The sequence below is a fragment of the Tachyglossus aculeatus genome, chromosome 7 (genome assembly GCF_015852505.1).
Source record: "Tachyglossus aculeatus isolate mTacAcu1 chromosome 7, mTacAcu1.pri, whole genome shotgun sequence".
Lineage (NCBI taxonomy): Eukaryota > Metazoa > Chordata > Mammalia > Monotremata > Tachyglossidae > Tachyglossus > Tachyglossus aculeatus.
The window spans coordinates 46,700,988-46,725,250 of NC_052072.1; the positions used below are offsets into that span (position 1 = coordinate 46,700,988).

The 24,263-nt window shown below is 45.3% G+C and overlaps 1 protein-coding gene across 1 annotated transcript; it reads left to right on the plus strand.

The window, feature by feature from the left end:
* AIRE (autoimmune regulator) lies at nt 1-23,302 on the plus strand. Its single transcript, XM_038748793.1, has 14 exons — nt 1-150; nt 2,381-2,555; nt 3,110-3,262; nt 5,823-5,894; nt 8,008-8,121; nt 9,857-9,990; nt 10,873-10,953; nt 11,649-11,764; nt 14,994-15,093; nt 15,152-15,445; nt 15,669-15,832; nt 17,730-17,826; nt 19,197-19,265; nt 23,222-23,302. The coding sequence occupies exons 1-14, from the start codon at nt 1-3 to the stop codon at nt 23,300-23,302; spliced, it is 1,800 nt and encodes a 599-aa protein (XP_038604721.1).
* The last annotated feature ends 961 nt before the right edge of the window (nt 23,303-24,263 follow it).

Sequence of the window (24,263 nt, forward strand, 5' to 3'; positions counted from 1 at the left end):
ATGTCTAGTTTGGACAGGCCTTCCGGAGAGGGGGACGTGCGTCAGCTGTTGAAGCTATACCGAACAGAGATCGCTATGGCCGTCAATGACGTTTTTCCATTGCTCCATGGGCTGGCTGATCACGATGTCATCACAGAAGACAAGTTCAAGGTGGGAGAAAATTAGGCAACTTGGATCTGGCCCAGCCATGGTGTTGCTGGATAAATTCCCACCTCTCCTGCTCTCCTCTTCTCCTCCCTCCCCACATCCCCTTTCATTCCTGTATTGTCCACGGTTCCCACGGATTATCTTTTCAGAATCTTTTAGGCCAGGACAGTCGGTTGGGAATTGAATGCCTTTTATAACTCACTGATTTATTCAGTAGGATTTATTTTTTATGGTATTTGTTAAGCACTTACTATCTGTTGTTAAACACTGTACTGAGAACTGGGGTATATACAAGATAATTGGGTTGGACACAGTTCCTGTCCCAAAATCCACGTTTCAGATGAGGTCACTGAGTCACAGAGAAGTTAAGTGACCGGTCCAAAGTCATATAGCAGATAACTGGAGGAGCTGGGATTAGAATCCAGATCCTCTTACTCCCAGACCTGTGCTCTTTCCAGTAGGCCACACCATCTACATTGTTCTTGATTATTTTCTTTAGGAGCAGTTGCAGAGCTGTTGGTTTTCTTTACTTTCAGAAATTGATTATAAAGAAGGGGACCTCAGGTTCTAACCATCTACCTTTCAACTGTATAGATTTCCTGTCATTTGGCAATCTTCCAACCCCTTTAAACTATCTTCATTTCTACACACACAACTAGGAAGAACCTGTAGCTACCTTTCAAGGTACACAGCTCTCTGAAGCTGGCCACTGATGTTCCCAGAGCTCACTTAATCAATCAAGTATTTACTGAGCATTTAGTGTGTGCAGTACAATGCTTACATGCTTAGCACAGTGCTTTAAGCATTTAGTACAGTGCTTTGCACGAAATAAGCGTTCAGTAAGTACAATTGAATGAATGAAGTGTGCAGAGCACTGTACTAGACACTGGGGAGGGTACAATATAGCACTTAGTGTGTGCAGTACATCGCTTACATGCTTAGCACAGTGCTTTAAGCATTTGGTACAGTGCTTTGCATGAAACAAATGTTCAGTAAGTACAATTGAATGAATGAATGTGCAGAGCACTTTATTAGACACTTGGGAGAGTACAATATAATAGAGTAGGTAGATATGATCCCTGTCCATAAGGCGCTTACAGACTGAAGGGGGAAATGGTATTGGACTGGGGAAGAGACTGTCACTCTCCCCACCTTGAAAGCCTTATTGAGATCACATCTCCTCCAGAGGATTTCCCCAATTAAGACCTCTTTTCACCAATAAACTCTCCCCTCTGTGTCATCCATGCACTTAGATCAGCACTTAGAACAGTACTTTGCACATAGTAAGTGCTTAACAAATGCCATCGTTATTATTATTATTACCCTTCGGGCATTTGAGCTCCTGGGCATTCACCGCCCCTCTCAGCCTCACAGCACTTATGTACATTATTTATTTATATTAATGTCTGTCTCCCCCTCTATGCTGTAATCTCATTGTGGTCAGGGAATTGGTCTATCAACTCTATTGCATTGTACTCTCCTGAGTGTTTAGTACAACACTCTGCACAAAATAAGCACTCAGTGAATGCAAATGATTGATTGATTCTGGAGGAAGCTCAAACCAGGGTGCAGGAATCTTGTCACAGGTAGAAAAATTTTCCAGATTCACCCTATATTGTTACACACATCATCATTTATGTACTTCCTCTAGTCAGGTCTGAAGGCTCTGGACCTAAGCTTCCTGGTCCCAGGGACTGGAAAAGAAACCCAGAGCATGGGGAATTCAGGAGTCAGGAAAATTGCTTTCTGATAACAGCAACGTGGACAGTGGCAGAGATAATCACCCAGAGTGCGGTAGATGAGAGAGGGTTCCTGCAAATTCTATTTTCTCTCTCCTGACAATGAGAGTTTTTTTCTTTTGAAAGTTATTTAAGTGCTTACTATATGACAGGCTTTGAACTAAGCACTAACTAATCACTAATCATATTGGACACAGTCCATGTCCCACATGGGGCTCACAGTCTTAATCTCCATTATACAGATGAGATAAATGGGGCAAAGAGAAGTGAAGTGACTTGCCCAAGGTCACACAGGGATCACTGGCAGAACCAGGATTGGAACCTGCGTCCTTCTGACTCTCTCACCTGTGCTGTTTCTAGGCCATGCTGTTTCTCAAGCTGCAAACTGGGATTGCAGGATGTCCTGAAACTTCAAGCAGCCCACACTGACACTACAGGATGTCCAAATGTGGAAGCCTAGAGGTTCCTGAATCATTATTTTTCTTCCCCTTCAGGAGACCCTGAGTCTGAAGGAAAAGGAAGGCTGTCACAAGGCCTTCCATGCCCTACTCACCTGGCTGCTGAGCCGGGATTCATCTTCCATTCAGGACTTTTGGAGAATCCTCTTCAAGGACTACAATCTGGAAAGATACGCCAGACTGCAGCCCATTCACAGCAGCTTTCCCAAGAGTATGAGTTCTTGCCATTTTCCACATAATGTTGTCCTTGCTTTGAACTGTGCTATCTTCAAAAGACTGTTCGTTAATAATTGTGTTATTTCTTAAGTGCTTACTATGTGCCAGGCACTGTTCCAATTCCTGCAGTGGATACAAGCAAATCAGGTTGGACACTATCCATGTCCCACATGGGGCTCACAGTCTTAATCCCCATTTTACAGATGAGGTAACTGAGGCCCAGAGAAGTGAAGTGACTTTCCCAAGATCACATGGCAAACAAGTGACAGAGCCGGGATTAGAACCCAGCTCCTTCTAACTTCCATGCCCGTATTCTATCCACCAGGCTGTGATGCTTCTCGACAGAGAATGAGAGACGATGGGCACCTTATTGGGGTTCTGAGTCACGGAGTTAAAGGGGTGAACCAATCAATCAATCAGTGGTTTTGATTGATTCATGGAGTGAATGTTTTTGAGGAAACCAAGGAACCCAAAAGTTAGATCCAAGGATGTTGTTTCTCTGAAGCTGGGAAAATCTAGAACTCACATCTTTCATTTTGCTCTTTCCAGATATAGACCTCAGCAGACACCGGAAGGGAAAGAAAGTTCCCGTCAGCCTGAAGACTTTGACACTGTCTAGGCCCCAAGGGAAGAGGAAAGCCCCTGAAGAAAGGGGTTCCCCTCAGCTCCCACCCCTTACCGTGAAATGTACCTCCAACCCAGGTATGGAATAGCCTTCTAGGCTGGACTTAAACTAAAAGCTGGGACCAAATGCTTCAGAAGGTGTCTGACCCATGACCCCTCTCTAGAAGGGCAGCCAGATCAATCAATCAATCAATCAATCGTATTTATTAAGAGCTTACTGTGTGCAGAGCACTGTACTAAGCGCTTGGGAAGTACAAGTTGGCAACATATAGAGACAGTCCCTACCCAACAGTGGGCTCACAGTCTAAAAGAGGGAGACAGAGAATAAAACCAAACATACTAGCAAAATAAAATAGAATAGATGTGTACAAGTAAAATAAATAAATAGAGTAATAAATATGTACAAACATATATACATATATACAGGTGCTGTGGGGAAGGGAAGGAGGTAAGATGGTGGGGGTGGAGAGGGGGACGAGGGGGAGAGGAAGGAACGAACCGGATGAAAGCAGAGCGATGGTTAGAAAGATTAGAATTCTTCTAACTGGCAATCTAAAGGCTGAGAGAAGCTTGATGGATACCTACAAAATCATGACGAGGGGGAGGCAGAGCCAGTACAGAATTTCTGTTTGGCAGGCCCTCATAAACATGATGAATGGGCATCCACTGAAATTTGAAGGTACGAGGTCCACATTAAACAGAAGGAAACATTTCTTCTTCACCAGGTGAGTAGTCAATATGTGGAAGCTGTCACAGTAGGAATGGGTTCAAGTTGCAATGATAAGTAGGGTCAAGGCAGCTGGATAAACTCACTAATGGTTAGGAAGACCATAATGGGATACTAGAGGGGAAGGTTAGGGTTGTTAGAGAAGTTTAAATACGTTAGATGTTGGGTAGCTATCTGTTTTCCTTCACTCTTGACTGTTGGCTTCAAGGCTCTTCAGCAGCTTTCTCCTTTTACTATCTATTTTCTTCTTCTGCTTCTCAACAGCTCATACTCTTGACTCTTTCCAAATTTAAACTTTTAACCATGTCTCGTTCTCAATTTTCCCATCCCCTTGTCCATACTCTGCTCATGCAAAGTAGTGTAGAGAAGTAGAGAAGCAGCGTGTCTCAGTGGAAAGAGCCCGGGCTTTGGAGTCAGAGGTCATGGATTCAAACCCCAGCTCTGCCAATTGTCAGCTGTGTGACTTTGGGCAAGTCACTTCACTTCTCTGGGCTTCAGTTACCTCATCTGTAAAATGGGGCTGAAGACTGTGAGCCCCCCGGGGGACAACCAGATCACCTTGTAACCTCCACAGTGCTAAGAACAGTGCTTTGCATATAGTAAGTACTTAATAAATGCCATCATTATTATTATGTCTTTCCCCTTACCTGGAGCTCTCTCCCCATTCAGAGCCATCAGACCACATCTCTCCATCTCAAAGCCCATTTGAACCTCAAGGAGGCCTTTCCTAAGTAGCTTCCATCACCTGAAGTCCTGTCAACCCACCAGCCACCCTTAGTACATTTATATACAAAGTACCTCAACATTTATACTGATCTGCAAAACACAAATTTTTATTCATCTATTTAATTATAGTTGTGGTATTTGTTAAGTGCTTACTATGTGTCAAACACTACTAAGCACTGGGGTGGATGTGTCCCTGTTCCATATGAGGCACCCGATCTAAGTAGGAGGGAGAACAGGTATTGAATCTCTTTTGTAGATGAGGAAACTGAGGCATAGAGAAGTTTAAAGAAGTTGTCCAAGCCTTCAGAGTAGGCAAATGGCAAAGCCAGGATTAAAACTCAGGACCTCTGACTCCCAAATCCACGCTCTAGTCACATATAAACTGCTTCTCAATCTAGCTCACTTTTCCATACCGTTGGTGTTATCTTCTGTGTCCTTGTTCTCCCTAGTGCTCCTACCATTTGTAAATAAATTATGTCTGTTTGTCTCCCCCATTAGATTGTAAATTCTGTGTAGGTTTCGCCCCCCGAAGCCCTTAGTACAGTGCAATGCATGCAACAGGAGCTCAATAAAGAACTACTGATTGATAGGTCCTAAAAACATTCTGTTGTTACTGTCAAAAACAGAATACTGAACTGACCATTTTGCCAGGCCCAGTAACAGTGGCACTTCTGATAATAATAATAATAGTAATAATAATAATAATGGCATTTGTTAAGCACTTACTATGTGCGAAGCACTGTTCTAAGCACTGGGGGGAATACAAGGGGATCAGGATGTCCCACAAGGGGCTCACAGTCTTCATCCCCATTTTACAGATGAGGTAACTGAGGCCCAGAGAAGTTAAGTGACTTGCCCAAAGTCACACAGCAGACATGTGGGGGAGCCGGGATTAGAACCCATGACCTCTGGCTCCCAAGCCCAGGCTCTTTCCACTGAGCCACGCTGCTTCTCGTGTTCTTGTGACTGACTTACAGGTATCTTGGTTGTTTTTTCCTTTGCTCTGGGGTCAGCACAGTCTCCCTCTGGTTAGAGGTGACAGTGTATGACAGTGCATTCCCTGCCTTCCCACTTTCAGCATTCCTCCCTCTGCCTATATTCCATCACAAGCTCCAGCTCCTAAACCATTAAGATCCCCAGATGAGCTTTCTGTTGATCTCATTGTCCTCAACCTTCGCTCCCCAGGGTCCCTGTCAAAGGCAAAATCAGCGAAGAAGCCTGAGAATTCAGAAACCCAGCGCTTCCCTCTTTTGAATGGTCAGTGGTGCTTCTTTCTCTTCACGGGTTCCTGTGAATCTATAGAAATCCTCTTTTTAGGGCTGGAATTATTTTGGGTCTCGGTCTGGTCTGGGGTTTCCCCAAACTATCCTGAGTCCCAGGCAAATGACTGGTTAGATGAGGAGGGGGATTTCTGAAACCAACTTCCATCTGGTAGATGAATTTTGGTAGATGGAGGAGCAGCGTAGCTTGGTGGATAGAACACAGGCCTGAGAACCAGAAGGACCTAGATTTTATTCCCACCTCTGCCACTTGTCCTCTGTGTGATCTTGGGCAAGTTACTTCACTTCTCTGGGCCTCAGTTGCCTCATCTGTAAAATGGCTGTTAAGATTGTGAGCTCCATGTGGAACAGGGACTGTGTCCAACCTGATTGACTTGTATCTACCCCAGTGCTTGGAACAGTGCTATAAGCACTTAACAAGTACTTTTATTATTATTTCTGTCTTATTCTGTCGAGTCATTCCTGACCTGTAATGACGCCACAGACACATCTCTCCTAGAATGCCCCGCTCTCCATCTACAACCATTCTGGTAGTGTATCCATAGAGTTTTCTTGGTAAAAATATGGAAGTGGTTTACAAATGCCGCCTTCCATGTAGTAAACCTGAGTCTGCGCCCACCACTGCTGCCAGCGTGTTTTGAGTTTTGACTTGTAGCAGATTGCTTGCCACTCGCTAGACACCGCCCAAGCTAGGAATGGAATGGATATGCCTCTGCTTGACTTTTCCTCCCATAGCCGAGACTGGTAGAGTACTGGAAACTCCAGGTGTGACCCTAAGAGGAGATTATTATTATTATTGTTGTTATTATTATTAGTGTTGTTATTATTTCTATGCTCTGGGCAAGAACACTTCAGTTCCACTAAACTCCAGCAAGGGAGGGTGAAAAGCTAATTTTCCCTGATGTGTGCACATTGCACCGGAGGCTAATGAACATCTCTTTTCCATTTCTAATGAAGAGAGAATGAGAGAAAATGGGTTCAGGCTATGGCAAATAAGGGGGACATAAAAAAGCAGGCACTGAGGCTTGATGGAAAGAACACAGGAAAGACCAAGCGCTTAGTACAGTGCCTCTGCACACAGTAAGCGCTCAATAAATACAAATGAATGAATTGGGAGTTAGAAGACCGGCATTATAGTTCCAGCTCTGCACTGGCCTGCTTTGTATCCTTGAGCAAGGCACTTACCTTCTCTGGTCCTCGGTTTACTCTTTCGTATAATAGAGATGAGGCCACTTGTGATCCCCAGGTGGGACAGGGATTGTGTCTAACCTGATAATCTTGTTTCTTCCCCAGAATTTAGGGCTTAGAACCTCTTGTTAAATGGCATTAGTATTAAAGGCTTCCCTTGGCCAAGACAAGGTGCACACGTTGGTCAGGGAAGCCGGGGAATTTCCTTCCATGGAGAGTTTTTCAGGACTGTAGAGGCAGTTATCTAGGTTTCCTCCTGGCTGAAAGCACAGGTATGGAGTGGAAGTCCCCTCCCTTCTTTGGATTCTATCCGACAGTTGGGAAAGATTTTCTGCTGAGACTGAAGATTTTCTCCGAGGACAGCAGGTCGATACACACCTCTACTATTTGACCCCTGTGTATCCTTGTATGACCCTTATCTCACCATTTTGTGGGGGTGAAACAATTAGAAGTAGGGGAGTGCTGGTTAGTGTTATGCCACCCTTTGTGAAGGTGTCTCACTGAAGACCCACCCAGGGTGTCTCAGATGGAGGCCGGAGGCAGCAGGAATCCTCGGTAATGTGACTAGCAAAGACTTTTCTGGCTACTGAGGAGGTTTCCCTGACAACTGATGCTATTCAGGGGCGCTTCAGCCTTGGTCCCTTCAACCAAGTCGGTTTTGTATGTAAATTCCTAGCACGCACCTGGTGATGTGTGGCACCCCTGCCTTCCAACAAGATGAGGGAGTGTCATTGGCACTGTGTAGGTCACTGCCACTATAGACAGTCATTGCAACCAAGTAGTCCCAAAATCTTTGAGACGCATCTGTTGTTTATGATTAGAGATTCCATAATCCCTCCAAGGGCACCAAATGTGAAATTTTCAGGTCAAACAATAGATCTCTGTGTCTTTTCCCACCACAGGAATTCAGACCGTGTCTGCCTCGGTCCAGAGAGCTGTCACTGTGTCTTCAAGCGATCTGCCAGGGACCTGCGGGGCAGTGGAAGGAATTCTCATTAAACAAGTGTTTGAGTCAGGTAGATAATCTAGTGTTCCTAGGGAAGGGGCAGGGCTTTTTGACATAAAAAAGAGCATACTGGATCTTACTCATTCCTTTTTTTTTATCGTATTAGTTAAGCATTTACTCTGTGCTGGGCACTGTACTAAATGCTGGGGTAGATACCAGCTAATCAGGTTGAACACAGTCCTTGTCTCACATGGGGCTCACAGTCTTCATCCCCATTTTGCAGATGAGGGAACTGAGGCCTAAGGAAGTGAAGTGACTTGCCCAAGGTCACACAGCAGACAAGTGGCAGAGCTGGGATTAGAACCCAGGCCTTCTGACTCCTAAACCCAGGCTCTATCCACTAGACCACACTGCTTCTCAATCCTAGTCTCAGTCTGTTGATGATGCATTTCCTCATCCTTTCTCCCTTTTCCTTACAAACCCTTAACTTTTTAATGGGGTCCTGCTAGATGTAGCCATTGAATAGATAACTAGTGATCAAGGATTTAGAAAGAATAACATTGGATTGTAGTAGGCTAAGAAAGCAGCTAGATAGACAATGTATTTAATGTTCCTTTTCAGAGACTTCTCCAAGAATCCATTTCAGTAATGTGTAAATGAAATGCAAGCTTCCCTTCCCTGTTGCTGTTTGACCCTTCCTTATTGTCTGAAAGCTGCCCTCATCCTGGCGATGCTAATGGTATTTATTGTGTGCTTACTTTGTGCAGACCACTGCACTAAGCGCTTGGGAGACTACGATACAATAGAGTTCATAGACGTTATCCCTGCCCACAAGGAGTTTACAGTCTACAATTAGGGACTGTCTCTCTTTAACACTGTATTGTATTTTCCCAAGCACTTGCTACAGTGCTTGGCACACAGTAAGCGCTCAATAAATATGACTGATTGATTGAATTACAATTCTGAAGTTTTCAGAATACGATTGATTGAATTACAATTCTGAAGTTTGCAGAATACGATTGAATGAATGAATGAACGAATTCTGAGACTAACTCTGCAGCGAAAAGTGTAAATACTTTTTCAGATCAGAAGGTCTACCTGACTTCTTCTGCTTCTGTTTCCTGAACTCAGGTGGATCTAAACTGAGGGCACTGACCACTGAGCTAGGAAACACCCAGAGAAGTGGCATTTCCAAGTGAATGAACAGTAAAAGGAGATGCCAGGAGGCCGGAGGGCTCCCTGGAACCAGGACAGGACAGGGTCCTCAGTGTGGAGAGTAGAGGAGGAGGGAGGTGTCTCCAACTGCTCCTGTGCTTCCACCTCTGAGGCAGAAAGCTCACTTTCAGTTCAGGAAACATTCACGTTAAGGAGCATGCCTTCCTCCCCAGAAACATCCCACAGTGCCCAAGCCCTCCTCCTCAGTGCTTCTGAGACATCATATAGAGCAACATCATTCCTAAAATGAAGACACATGCTCTGTGAAAGGTGCACGAAGCTATAGATTTGCTTGGGGGAGACGTCAGTAGCAGGACCTCCTTTGCTCAAAGTTCAGCCTTTCCTTCGGAGCCTGAGACCTCTCCTTTCCCCATCACGGAGCTGCAAATGGCACAGAGGAAGCGGGGCTTGGGAAGAGGGGTCAGTGTAGGGGTTCGCAGGTCAGCTGAGAAGATCTAATAAGTTGAGTAGGGGCTGCCGGCCTGGGGTCGCTGGCTGAAGCGGGCGTCTGCTCGCTTGTCAGGAAGTGGGTGTCTAGGTACTGCTGCACCTGAAGAAACGGCTTCACACCTACGTATCTTCCTTTCCAGGGAACTCTAAGAAGTGCATCAAAGTTGGGGGAGAGTTCTACACGCCGGGCAAATTTGAAGATACTGGAGGGAAGAGCAAAAACCGCAGCCCGAAGCCATCTGTCCGACCCAAAGCATCCCAAGTTTCCCAACCTGTATGCCCACATCCTCTCTAACTCAAGTGGGAGATCTTGGAATCCACATTTGATTGATTGATTGATCTGCACTTCTAGTAGTAATTTTCTTTATTAAGTGCATACTTTGTGCAGAGCACTGTACTAAGGACTGGGAGAGAAAATACAAGCAGGAATTAGACAAGATCCCTGATCCTTGGGGGACTCACGATGGACTGTTCGCTCAGATCCATAAACAGGGAACTTGAGGCCTTTTCTGTCTATTTATCTCTCCAATTCATTCACTCATTATCGCATTTATTGAGCACTTACTGTGTGCAGAGCACTGTACTAAGCGCTTGGGAAGTACAAGTTGGCAACATATAGAGACAGTCCCTACCCAACAACAGGCTCACAGTCTTGAAAGGCCCTGGCAATTCTGAGACTTGCTTCTTAATCAGTTGCTTCTGGTGTCTAGCACTGCCGTGCATCCTCCTTTGAGGTGTTGTCACTTCTGGACTTGGGGTGTTTAAATCGACTGAGATTCAATCTGGCTAATTGATCCTGAACTGAATTTGTCCCTTGGTCCCGGGAGATAACAATCCAGTGAGTAGCTCAGCATCTAGGCTCCATGTTTTCTTCCATCAAGATCATTCATTCATTCCGTTCATTCAGTCGTATTTATTGAGCGCTTACTGTGTGCAGAGCTCTGTACTAAGGGCTTGGGAAGTACAAGTTGGCAACATATAGAGATGGTCCCTACCCAGCAGTGGGCTCACAGTTTAGAAGGGCTGCCAAGTTAGGCAGAGGGTCCCTGATGCGGGACTCTTTTTTCTGTTCAGCTCCAATCCACTTCTCTCCAGTATTCAAAACCAATTTCATAGAGCAAGGTTCTCTTTTGACTCTCTTCCTCTCATTCTGCAGAATGGAGGAGAACAGAGACTAAGCCAGCAAAGCAGATCTGCCTTTACCCCTGTTCACTCTACAGATCAATCCCTCCATCAGGTAAAGTAATTCAGTGTGGAGTTTCCCCATCAAACAGTCACCTGGTAACAACAAGTGCTGTTTGTGACCTCCAAACCATGAGCTCCCTGTGGGCAGGGAAGGTGTCTTGCTAGCTCTATTTCATTGTGCTTTCCCAAGCACTTAGTACAGTGTCCTGCACAAAGTAAACATTCAATAAGTGTCACTGATTGATAATAATAATGGTGATTATTAAGTGTTTACTATGTGCACTGTTCTATGCACTGGGGTACATCCAGCACTTAGAACAGTGCTTTGCACAAAGTAAGCGCTTAATAAATGCCATTATTATTATTATTATACGAGTTTATCAAGCTGGTTGCAATCCCTGTCCCAAATGGGGCTCACAGTCTTAATCCCCGTTTTACAGATGAGGCCCAGAGAAGTGAAGTGACTTGCCCAAGGTCACAAATCAGACAACTGGCGGAGTTGGGATTAGAATTCAGGTCCTCCTGGCTCCCAGGCTGTGCTCTATCCACTAGGCCACACCGTTTGACTGATTGATCGACCGACCTTCCTATTTTTCGGCCAGACAGCAGGATGGCTGACAAATGGCCCTGTAGAGTTTGGGCCTGTTCTTGGGGAAGGGACAATGCGGGAGCAGTTTCCCCGCTTGGTTGGTTTCCTGGGAAGGTTTGAAGCTTGAAGTCTTGCATTTCTCTTCTCTCTGGGGTCAGAAGAACGACGACGAGTGCGCAGTCTGCAGGGACGGGGGTGAGCTGATCTGCTGCGATGGCTGCCCCAGGGCGTTCCATCTGACCTGCCTGGTCCCTCCGCTGACCGAAATTCCCAGGTAGGACCGCTGAGCCGGCAGACTCCCAATCCCTCTGGCTGCTTCTGGGGAATCAGGTACCTTCTGCCTGCAAGCTCTATCCCACGCTGCTCTATCCTTCCAGCAGAGATGACAACTTTGCATTCTGAGTACTGAGCAAAGACAGCAGGTTGAGGGACTATTTAGAGGGGATGATGACTGACTTCAAAGAACTAATGGGGAAGAAAGTCACCGTTTTTCTGTCCTTTTCACCCTGGTTGGACCCTCAAGTCTTACCAGAGCCCTGGGATGAGCAGGTTTAGGAGCCTAATATCATTATTATTATAAGCATTATTATTAATAATAAGATAGTACTTGTTAAGTGCTTACTACCTGCTAAGCATTGTATGTACTAGAGAAGCACACGTATTATTCTATGTATTCTATGCTTCCCTATGTATTAGAGAAGCAGCGTGGCTCAGTGGAAAGAGCCTAGGCTTTGGATTCAGAGGTCATGGGTTCAGATTCCGGCTCCACCAACTGTCAGCTGTGTGACTTTGGGCAAGTCACTTAACTTCTCTGTGCCTTAGTTACTTCATCTGTAAAATGGGGATTAAGACTGTAAGCCCCCCATGGGACAACCTGATGACCTTGTATCCCCCCAGTGCTTAGAACAGTGCTTCGCACATAGTAAGCGCTTAACAAATACCATTATTATTATTATCATGTACTATGCACTGGGGTAGTTACAAGAGTAATCAGGTTGGACACGTCCCTGTTCCATAATGAAGCTCACAATCTAAATTGGAGGGAGGAGGATTTAATCTTTCATGCATTCATTCAGTCATATTTATTGAGCATTTACTGTGTGCAAACCACTGTACTAAGCACTTGGGAAGTACAAGTTGGCAACATATAGAGACGGTTCCTACCCAACAATGGGCTCACAGTCTAGAAGGGGGAGACAGAGAACAAAACAAAACATATTAACAAAATAAAATAAATAGAATAAATATGTACAAATAAAATAAATAAATAAATAAATAGGGTAATAAATACGTACAAACATATATACAGGTGCTGTGGGGAGGGGGGAACTGAGGCACAGAGAAGTGGAAGGTCACCCAATAAGCCACTGGGGGAGCTGGGATTCGAACCTAGGTCCTCTGACTCCCAAGCCCGTGGCTCTTTCCACTAGGCCAGGCTGCTTCTCTGTGTTAATAAAGCAACCTGCCCAAGTCCTCCAGCCTTGGAAGCATTTGACTGATTTAGATGATAATTATGGCATTTGTTAAGCGCTTACTATGAGCTAGGCACTGTACTGAGCGCTGGAGTGGATACAACCAAATCAGGTTGGACACAATCCCTGCCCCATGTGGGGGTCACAGTCTAGATCCCCATTTTACAGATGAGGTCACTAAGGCCCAGAGAAGTGAGGTGACCTGTACAAGGTCACACAGCGGACAAGTGACAGAGCCGGGATTAGAACCCATGACCTTCTGACCTTCAGGCCTGTGTTCTACCAACACAGAATGGCTGCGAATGAGAATGGCTCTCTGAGGCGGCTGTCCTTCATACTCGGAAAAGATGTTACTGACAGTGAAGTTTATGGGCAAAGCAGCGGAGCTCAGTGGAAAGAGCCCTGGTTTTGAAATCAGAGGTCGAGGGTTCAAATTCCGGCTCCACCAATGATCAGCTGTGTGACTTTGGGCAAGTCACTTCACTTTTCTGTGCCTCTGTTACCTCATCTGTAAAATGGGGATAAAGACTGTGAGCCCCCCGTGGGACAACTTGATCACCTTGTAACCTCCCCAGCGCTTAGAACAGTGATTTGCACATAGTAAGTGCTTAATAAATACCATCATTATTATTATGATTATTATTGTAGCCTCCCCAGTGCTTAGAACAGTGCTTTGCACATATTTAGTGCTTAATAAATGCCATCATCATTATTATTAATAATAATAACAATGGCATTTATTATTATTATTATCTATGGATGTTTCAACGGCTGAAAAAAGCCAATAAAGGATCCTCAATCTCAGCCACACTGTGACCACGAAACCAGTCCCATTGTGCTGTCATATTTGTTGCTTGCGGGTGTTTCCATGTTTGCCTTGTCATGCGTTTCTTTCATAGCTCCTGCTGAAAAGAACTGTTCCTTGCCTGACAATAATAATAATAATAGCATTTATTAAGCGCTTACTATGTGCAAAACACTGTTCTAAGCGCTGGGGAGGTTACAAGGTGATCAGGTTGTCCCACAGGGGGCTCACAGTCTTCATCCCCATTTTACAGTTGAGGGAACTGAGGCCCAGAGAAGTTAAGTGACTTGACCAAAGTCACACAGCTGACAAGTGGCGGAGCCAGGATTCGAACCCATGACCTCTGACTCCATAGCCCGGGCTCTTTCCACTGAGCCACACTGCTTCCTGATTGCAGCATGTCATACCGGTCCCCCAGAAATAGTTCCTAAGCCTGATTCTCCCCTACCTGGACACTAGACAATTTCTGATGCTATGCCTCCCTGTGATCCAAATTGATGAAAATAATAATGATAATGATAATAATAATAATAATATTAATGATAATTTAAAAAGTATTTGTTAAGCGCTTACTATATGCCAGGAACTGTTCTAAGGACTGGGGTAGATATAAGATAACCAAGTTGGACACCGTCCCTGTCCCACAAAGGGCTCACAGCCTTAATCCCCATTTTACAGATGAGGAAAATGAGGCAAAGAGAAGCTAAGTGACTTGCTCAAGGTCACATAGCGGTCACGTGGCGGAGATGGGATTAGAACCCACGTGCTCTGATTCCCAGAGACGTGATCTTGATCCAAGGGGAAGGCCATAGGGATTGTAATGGACAATCGTATTTATTAAGCCCTTTCTGTGTGCAGAGCATTGTACTAAGCGCTTGGAAAGTACAATTCAGCAATAAAGAGAGACAATCCCTGCCCACAACGGGCTTACAGTCTAGAAGGGGGAAGACAGAATCAAAACAAGTAAACAGGCAGCAATAGCATCAATATAAATAAATAGAATTAGAGATATATACACATCAAAACAAGTCAAGAGGTATTACTATAAATAGAATTATAGATGTGTACATAAATACACAAGGGCTGTGAGGTGGGGAGGGGGCAGGTAGAGGAAAGAGTGCGTGTCGGGGCGATGGGGAGGGGGAGCCGAGGAAAAACCTTCCTCTTCTCTCTCTCCATGCCTGGACACCTCTGCCTCCCTTCATCTTTCGGCATTCTCCGAGTAGTGGAACCTGGAGGTGTGTCAGGTGTGTTGAAGGGAAGACTGAACCTGATGGTTGCCAAGGAGAGGAGAGGATCAGGAAAGACTCTCACTCACAGACTCAGGTATGCTAATAGGCCATCCTCTTGCGACCGGGTTTTCCATTATTTTCTATATCTGCAGTGCTTTCAACCTGCCCAAAAGAGGGGCAAAAGGATGAAGGGAAAACCCGGGGGAGCGTTTGTGTTTTCATCAGCAGCAAAGCATGGCCCTCTTGGACTTTCTAAACAGGTGCTACCCGGGCTGAGGAAGTTGGGAGAGCGAGAAAAGACCGTCACCAAAGAGCCCACCCCAAGTTCAGATGCTACTTTCGTCTTCAAACACCCTCTCCCCAATGCTCCTACCCCTTCACCTCTGCTGGTCATCGCTCCAACAGTCCTGCATCCTCCGGAAAGTACAGGCCTGGAGAGGCACCAGGTGAGAGTTGTTGCTAGTTGTGACTTTCTCTTCGAGGCCTTTCCCTGCCAGTGCAGACGTTATAGTCACACCCTGCACTGCCTAAGCTTTGGCTTAGGCCCCGGGTTTCCAGGGCTTGGGAGGTTCCTCTGGCGGGCTGTTTCTTCTAAAGAAGGGTAACTCTAGGGAGCAGGCTGATAGTGGGGACGGTCCAGGGCCCCGAGACCCCCCCGGCATCGGCTAGTGGGAGACGAGCAGGTCAAGACCCATTTCTCCTGAGCAGAAACTCAGTGAGGAAGAGAGATGTGGGATCTGCCGAGGAGGAGGAGGAGGCTTGCTGTACTGCGCCCAGTGTTTCCAGCCCTTCCATCGGCACTGCCATTTCTCCTCCAGCGCCGACCGGACTGGGTGAGTGAAAGCCGCTGGCTGCCAGGGTGCCCCGTGGCACACCACTCCCTTCTCTGGATAGCGCTGCGGTGGAATTGGGGCAGTAACCTGGGGCTTTGCCACAGCATGAGCTTCTTTGGGATGGAAACTATGGATGTCAACATGGCTCCATTCTTCCTGAGGCCTGATTTCTGAAACTGTGTTCAGGCAGTGAAGCAGTGTGGCGTAATGGATAGAGCACGGGCCTGGGAATCAGAAGGGCCTGGGTTCTAATCCCTGCTCCACTACTCGTCCGCTCTGTGTCACTTAAATTCCCTGTGCCTCGGTTCCCTAATATGTGAAATGGGGATTAAGATTGTGGGGCAGGGAGACAGGGACAGTGTCCACCCTGATTATCATACATCTAGCTCAGTGTGTAGAAACTGTGTTTGGGCACATGGAGAGTTCTTAACAAATGCCATAAGAAAAGGCCACTGCCAGGCCTGAAGGAATGTCTCCTTTGTGATGGACATTAAACCATGGTGGGATCCAGGTATGGCTGACTCCCCTCAGCTCTATCCTGCCCATACCTGAAAAATAATAAATAATACTAATAATTATGGTATTTGTTAAGCGCTTACTATGTGCCAGGCACTGTTCTAAGTGCCAGGGTAGATACAAGATAGTAATGGGCACAGCCTACCAGCCTGGATGGAGATAGTCTCTGCCAGCTAGGAGAGCTCACCCCACTGTCACAGCTAGCTCCAATAATAATAATTCAGTCATTCAATCATTCATTCAATCATATTTATTGAGCGCTTACTGAGTGCAGGGTTCAAAACAACAACGAAATAACAAAAAAGTAGATGTATCATCAAAGCTGTGGAGAACATTAGGATGTTGAGAAACAGCATGGCCTAGTGAATCAATCAATCAATCAATCAATCGTATTTATTGAGCACTTACAGTGTGCAGAGCACTGTACTAAGCAGTTGGGAAGTACAAGTCGGCAACATATAGAGACGGTCCCTACCCAACAACAGGCTCACAGTCTAGAAGGGGGAGACAGACAACAAAATAAAGCATGTGGACAGGTGTCAAGTCACCAGAATAAGTAAAAATAAAGCTAGATACACATCATTAACAAAATTAATAGAATAGTAAATAATTATTATTGTGGTATTTGTTATGCGCTTACTATGAGCCAGGCACCGAACTAAGAGCTGGAGTGGATACAAGCAAATTGAGTTAGGCACAGTTCCTCTCCCACGTGGGGCTCACAGTCTCAATCCCCATTTTACAGTGAGGTAACTGAGGTACAGAGAAGTTAAGTGATTTGCCCAAGCTCACACAGCAGACAAGAGGCGGAGCCAGGGGCTTAGAAATCCGGTCCTTTTGACTTCACTATATGTGAATATATATATATATATATATATATATATATATATATAATATATATATATGTTTGTACATATTTATTACTCTATTTATTTTACTTGTACATATCTATTCTATTTATTTTATTTTGTTAATATGTTTGGTTTTGCTCTCTGTCTCCCCCTTCTAGACTGTGAGCCCACTGTTGGGTAGGGACCGTCTCTATACGTTGCCAACTTGTACTTCCCAAGCGCTTAGTACAGTGCTCTGCACACAGTAAGCGCTCAATAAATACGATTGATTGATTCACTAGGCCATGCTGTTTCTCAACGTCCTAATGTTCTCCACAGCTTTGATGATAAATCTACTTTATTGTTATTTCGTTGTTGTTTTGAATGGTATGTGTTAAGCACCAACTCTGTGCCACGCACTGTACTAAGCACCGAGATGGATACCTGCTAATCTGGCTGGACACAGTCGCCATCCCACATGGAGCTCGCAGAATCTCCCCGATCCTCCTGGGGAGTACCTGTAATCCCAACCTGTTTTCCTTGGATTTCAGTGGAATCGTGAAGTGCAAATTCTGCTCCGAAAGGCTCGACCCTGTGCCTCTGGAGGGACTGCTGTCATCCAACACCTCTGCCCTGGGATCAGTGAAGGTCAGAGCCAACTTCGGGATCTCTGGGGCTGTGGGAGTCTCTGGGGTCGTTAGTGATGTCCATTGAGGGGTCACCCATCGCTATGAAGAGAGAGAGCGGGGGTCAACCAGAGGACAGTCAGATGACGAGAGCAGGAGAAATCATCAATCGTCATCATCATCATCAATAGTATTTATTGAGCGCTTACTGTGTGCAGAGCACTGTACTAAGCGCTTGGGAAGTACAAGTTGGCAACATATAGAGACAGTCCCTACCCAACAGTGGGCTCACAGTCTAAAAGAAATGTGAACGGAATGCAAGTGCATTTACTGTGAGGCTCAAAGTTGCCTGCAGTTACAGGGGGACATCTGCAAGTCACTGGACACCGGGTATGTAGAGTCAAACTGAAGAGAAAAAAAGAACGCGTCGGCAGAAACTTTCAGTCATTCCTTCGTTCATTCAATCACATTTACTGAATGCTGACTGTGTAAGTGCTTAGAAGAGTACAATGTAACAATAAACAGACACATTTCATGCCTACAACGAGCTTACAGTCTAGACATTAATATAAGCAAATAAATTAAAATAGGCCCATATATACTGTAGCCCGCGGTCTATTTATCTATTTATTTATTTTACTTATACATATCTATTCTATTTATTTTATTTTGTTAATAAGTTTGGTTTTGTTCTCTGTCTCTCCCTTCTAGAGTGTGAGCCCACTGTTGGGTAGGGACTGTCTCTATATGTTGCCAGCTTGTACTTCCCAAGCGCTTAGTACAGTGCTCTGCACACAGTAAGCATTCAATAAATATGATTGATTGATTGATTGATTCTAGACTGTGAGCCCGCTGTTGGGTCGGGACCGTCTCTATATGTTGCCAACTTGTACTTCCCAAGCGCTTAGTACAGTGCTGTGCACACAGTAAGCACTCAATTAATATGATTGAATGAATGAGTGAATATCCAGAGACACCTCCCATCCCCTGACCGTCAGTCAGTCAATCGTATTTATCGAGTGCTTACTGTGTATGGGGCATTCATTCATTCAATCGTCTTTATTGAGCGCTTACTATGTGCAGAGCACTGTACTAAGCACTTGCACTGTACTAAGCACTTGGGAGAGTACAATAGAACAATGTAACAGACACATTCCCTGCCCACAATGAACTTACAGTCTAGAGGGGAAGAGACAGAGAGGTCTCTTACACAGAGAGCTCTAGGAGTACAGAAACTTTCCCAAAGGAGAGTCACTGAGCTGGTGGCCTGTGGGTAGATCCGTAGTTTGGGAATTAGCTACCTCCCCAATGCTTGGTAGACAATAAACTCTCAATAACAACTGCTACAGTTAAACTGAGTCGGGGTTGATAATTTCTTCATCTGGATTCCAGGTGGTTGAAGACTCAAGTGGGAATGAGCCAGTGCTGAATAAAGAAGAACTGGACTCTCTCCTGAATGAGGTTCGTGATGATTATGCCTTTGTCCCATTTTATTTCATTTAATGATGGCATTTATTAAGCACTTACTATGTTCAAAGCACTGTTCTAAGTGCTGGGGAGGTTACAAGGCGATCAGGTTGTTCCATGGGGGGCCTCACAGTCTTAGAGAAGCGGCATGGCTCAGTGGAAAAAGCCCGGGCTTTGGAGTCAGAGGTCATGGGTTCAAATCCCGGCTCCACCAATTCTCAGCTGTGTGGCTTTGGGCAAGTCACCTAACTTCTCTGGGCCTCAGTTACCGCAACTGTATAATGGAGATTAAGACTGTGAGCCCTACATGGGACAACCTGATCACCTTGTAAACTCCCCAGTGCTTAGAACAGTGCTTTGCACATAGTAAGCGCTTAATAAATGCCATTATTATTATTATTATTATTAATCCCCATTTTACAGATGAGGTAACTGAGGCACAGAGAAGTTAAGTGACTTGCCCAAAGTCACACAGCTGACCATTGTTGGAGCCGGGATATAAACCCATGACCTCTGACTCCAAAGCCTGTGCTCTTTCCACTGAGCCAAGCTGCTTCTCATTTCTCATTTCTAGAAGTCTCAAGCTCAGAAAAGTTGGTTCAGAGAAGACAAATCTTTTAGTGGAATCCAGAGGGAGTGAGACAGAGATAAACAGAGAGAGAGAGAGACCAAAAGAGACAAAGACAAAGTAAAGAGACAGAGAAAGTAGAGAGACAAAGTGAGAGAGCACGAGGAGACAATGAAAGACTGAGATGACAGTTTCTTAAGGACATCCAATCTCCCAGTTCTCTCAGGATAATGATTCAATGCCTGCTTTTTTAAACAGTATTTAAGTGATTATTATGTGCCAGGCACTGTACTAAGCACTGGGGTAGATGCAAGCTAATCAGGTTGGACACAGTCAATGTCCCATATGCGTCTCAAAGTCTTAATCCCCATTTAAGAGATGAGGTAACTGAGGCACAAAGAAGTTAAGTGACTTGCCCAAGGTCACATAGCAGACAAGTGATGGAGCTAGGATTAGAACCCAGGTCCTTCTGACTTCCATTAGGCCACACTGCTTCTCTCCCTCAATCAATCAATCAATCAATCAATCATACTTATTGAGCGCTTACTGTGTGCAGAGCAGTGTACTAAGCGCTTGGGAAGGCCAAGTTGGCAACATATAGAGATGGTCCCTACCCAACAGTGGGCTCACAGTCTAGAAGGGGGAGACAGAGAACAAATCAAAACATATCAACAAAATAAAATAAATAGAATAGATATGTACAAGTAAAATAAATAAATAGAGTATAAATACGTACAAGCATATATACATATATACAGGTGCTGTGGGGAATGGAAGGAGGTGAGGCGGGGGGGGATGGAGAGGGGGAGGAGGGGGAGAGGAAGGAGGGGGAGAGGAAGGAGGGGGCTCAGTGTGGGAAGGCCTCCTGGAGGAGGTGAGCTCTCAGTAGGGCCTTGAAGGGGCCTTAGACAGTGAGCTCCATGATTAACTTGCTTCTACCCCAGTGCTTAGAACAGTGCTTGACTCATAATAAGTGCTTAAGAAATATAATAATAATAAAATAGATAATGCCTGGACCTCGTCATTTACCTCAGGAAAGTGAGGTCCTGCACCTTGCTCTGCCAGTCCTGAGCCCCGTGATTCCTCGGTTCAGAGTCCCGAAAGAGCCTGGGGAGCTCGGAAGGAGGCAGGGTGGCTTAGTGGAAAGAACATGGGATTGGGAATCAGGACACCTGGTTTCTTATCCCAGATTTGCCATTGGTCTGCTGTGGGATCGAAAACCAGTCACTCAACTTCCCTGTGCCTCCATTTCCTTGGCTGTAAAATGGGGATGAGATGCCTGTAGTCTCTTCCTCTTAGATTATGAGCCCCGTACTGAGGCGGATTCTATCCCACCTAGTTACCATATATCGAGAAGCAGTGTGCCTAATGGTTAGAGCACGCGCCTAGGAGTCAGAAGGACCTGGGTTCTAATCCTGTCAGCCAATCATCATCATCATCATCATAATGACATTTATTAAGCGCTTACTATGTGCAAAGCACTGTTCTAAGTGTTGGGAAGGTTTCAAGATATCAGGTTGTCCCTCGTGGGGCTCACAGTCTCAATCCCCATTTTACAGATGAGGTAACTGAGGCACAGAGAAGTTAAGCGACTTGCCCAAAGTCACACCCCTGACAAGTGGTGGAGCCGGGATTGGAACCCGGCTCTTTCCTACTGAGCCACGCTGCTTCTCATCTGCTGTGTGTCCTGGGGTAAGTCACTCAGTTTCTCTGTGCCTCAGATACCTCCTCTGAAAAATGGTTATTTAGCCTGTGAGCTCCACGTGTGGGATAAGGACTGAGTTCAACCTAATTAGCTTGTATCCACCCCGGCATTTAGTACAGTGCCTGGAACATACACAATGCTTAAGGAAGACCATTACAAATATTGCCTACGAAGCACATTGCTTGGCATATAGTGAGTGCTTAGTAAATACTATAATTATTTGGGGAGTGAGATGGGTGAGAGCTTGGGAGGAAAGGGTAAGGAAGAGTGAAGAGAGAAAGTGGGTAAAATTGCTGCCTGTGAGAGCTGAAGATCCTTATAGAGCCAGGATCAGGTCAGATAGCCACTGTGCAAGTTTCAGTTAATAATAATGGTATCTGTTAAGCGCTTACTATGTGCCAAGCACTGTTCTAAGCCCTGGGGGAGACAGAAGGTAATCAGGTTGTCCCACGTGGGGCTCACAGTCTTAGTCCCTATTTTGCAGATGAGGTCACTGAGGCCCAGAGAAGTGAAGTGACTTGCCCAAAGTCACCCAGCTGACAAGTAGCAGAGCCGGGATTCGAACCCACGATCTCTGACTCCCAAACTAAGTCACACTCCTTTTTCCGGTTGTCACCAGTGGGGCCAGAATGCTGCCGAAGAGCTCAGGTTTATTTTTTAATGGTATTTAAAAGAGAAGCAGCGGGGCTCAGTGGAAAGGGCACGGGTTTTGGAGTCGGAGGTCATGGGTTCAAACCCCGGCTCTGCCAGTTGTCAGCTGTGTGACTTTGGGCAAGTCACTTAACTTCTCTGGGCCTCAGTTACCTCATCTATAAAATGGGGATGAACACTGTGAGCCCCCGTGGGACAACCTGATCACCTTGTAACCTCCCCAGAGCTTAGAACAGTGCTTTGTACATAGTAAGCGCTTAATAAATGTCATTATTATTATTATTTGCAAAGCGCTTACTATGCGCAAGACACTGTTCTAAGTGTTGGGGTAGATACCGGGTAATAAAGTTAGACGGAGTCCCTGTCCTGTATGGGGCTCCCAGTCTAGGTAGGAGGGAGAACAGGAGAACTGAGGCATAGAGATGATAAAACTGTGAGCCCCCCGTGGGACAACCCGATCACCTTGTAACCTCCCCAGTGCTTAGAACAGTGCTTTGCACATAGTAAGCGCTTAACAAATGCCATCATCATTATTATTACTATTATAAGTGACTTGCCCAAGGTTACACAGCAAGAATTTGGCTAAATCAGGATTAGAGCCCAGGCCTTCTGACTCCCACGCGCGTGCTCTTTCCAATAATAATAATGATGATGGCATTTATTAAGCGCTTACTCTGTGCAAAGCACCGTTCTAAGCACCGGGGAGTTTACAAGGTGATCAGGTTGTCCCACATGGGGCTCACAGTCTTAATTCCCATTTTCCAGATGAGGGAACTGAGGCCCAGAGAAGTTAAGTGACTTGCCCAAGGTCACACAGCTGACATGTGGCGGAGCTGGGATTTGAACCCATGACCTCTGACTCCAAAGCCCGGGCTCTTTCCACTGAGCCATGCTGCTTCCCCCGCCTTCCAATGGGCATGCTTGCTTCTCCGTCTCCTCGATGGCTCCAGGAATCTCCTCTTTAATCTGTTGAGGTACGCTCCATCCTTTGGTTCTGCCTCTTTATTCCTTGATTTTGTCTTTCAGAATTCATTCGACGGCATCCTACAGTGGGCATTTCAGAACATGTCCCGTCCCCTCTCCGAAGCCCAGAATTTTTTCTCCTGATGCTCTCTAGAGAGACAGACAGGGCTGGGCCACCAGCTCAGGTTGTTGCTGTTACTCCTGGATCAAAATAAATACGATTGAAGGAATGAATGAAAGAATATGTTTTGTTTCGTTGTCTGTCTCCCCCTTCTAGACTGTGAGTGGGCCTCAGTTTCCCTCCCCTGCGGGGGTGCCGTGGGGGGAGGGGGTGTTTGGGATATGCCTGCAGATGTAAGAGAAGGTTTAAGTAATAATAATTGTGATTATTTATTACTAATATAATCATCATGGCATTTGTTAGGCGCTTCCTATGGGCCTGGGGCTGTAATATGTATGTCACCTGTATATATGTATATATGTTCGTACATATTTATTACTCTATTTTACTTGTACATATTTATTCTATTTATCTTATTTTGTTAATATGTTTTGTTTCGTCGTCTGTCTTCCCCCTTCTAGACTGTGAATGGGCCTCAGTTTCCCTCCCCTGCGGGGTTGCCGGGGTGGGGGGGGGAAGGGGGTGTCTGGGATATGCCTGCAGATGTAAGAGAAGGTTTAAGTAATAATAATTGTGATTATTTATTACTGATAATAATCATCATGGCATTTGTTAGGCGCTTCCTATGGGCCTGGGTCTGTAATATGTATATCACCTGTATATATGTTTGTACATATTTATTACTCTATTTATTTTACTTGTACATATTTATTCTATTTATCTTATTTTGTGAATATGTTTTGTTTCGTTGTCTGTCTCCCCCTTCTAGACTGTGAGTGGGCCTCAGTTTCCCTCCCCTGAGGGGGTGCCAGGGTGGGGGGGAAAGGGGGTGTCTGGGATATGCCTGCAGACGTAAGAGAAGGTTTAAGTAATAATAATTGTGATTATTTATTACTAATAATCATCATCATGGCATTTGTTAGGCGCTTCCTATGGGCCTGGGGCTGTAATATGTATATCACCTGTATATATGTATATATGTTT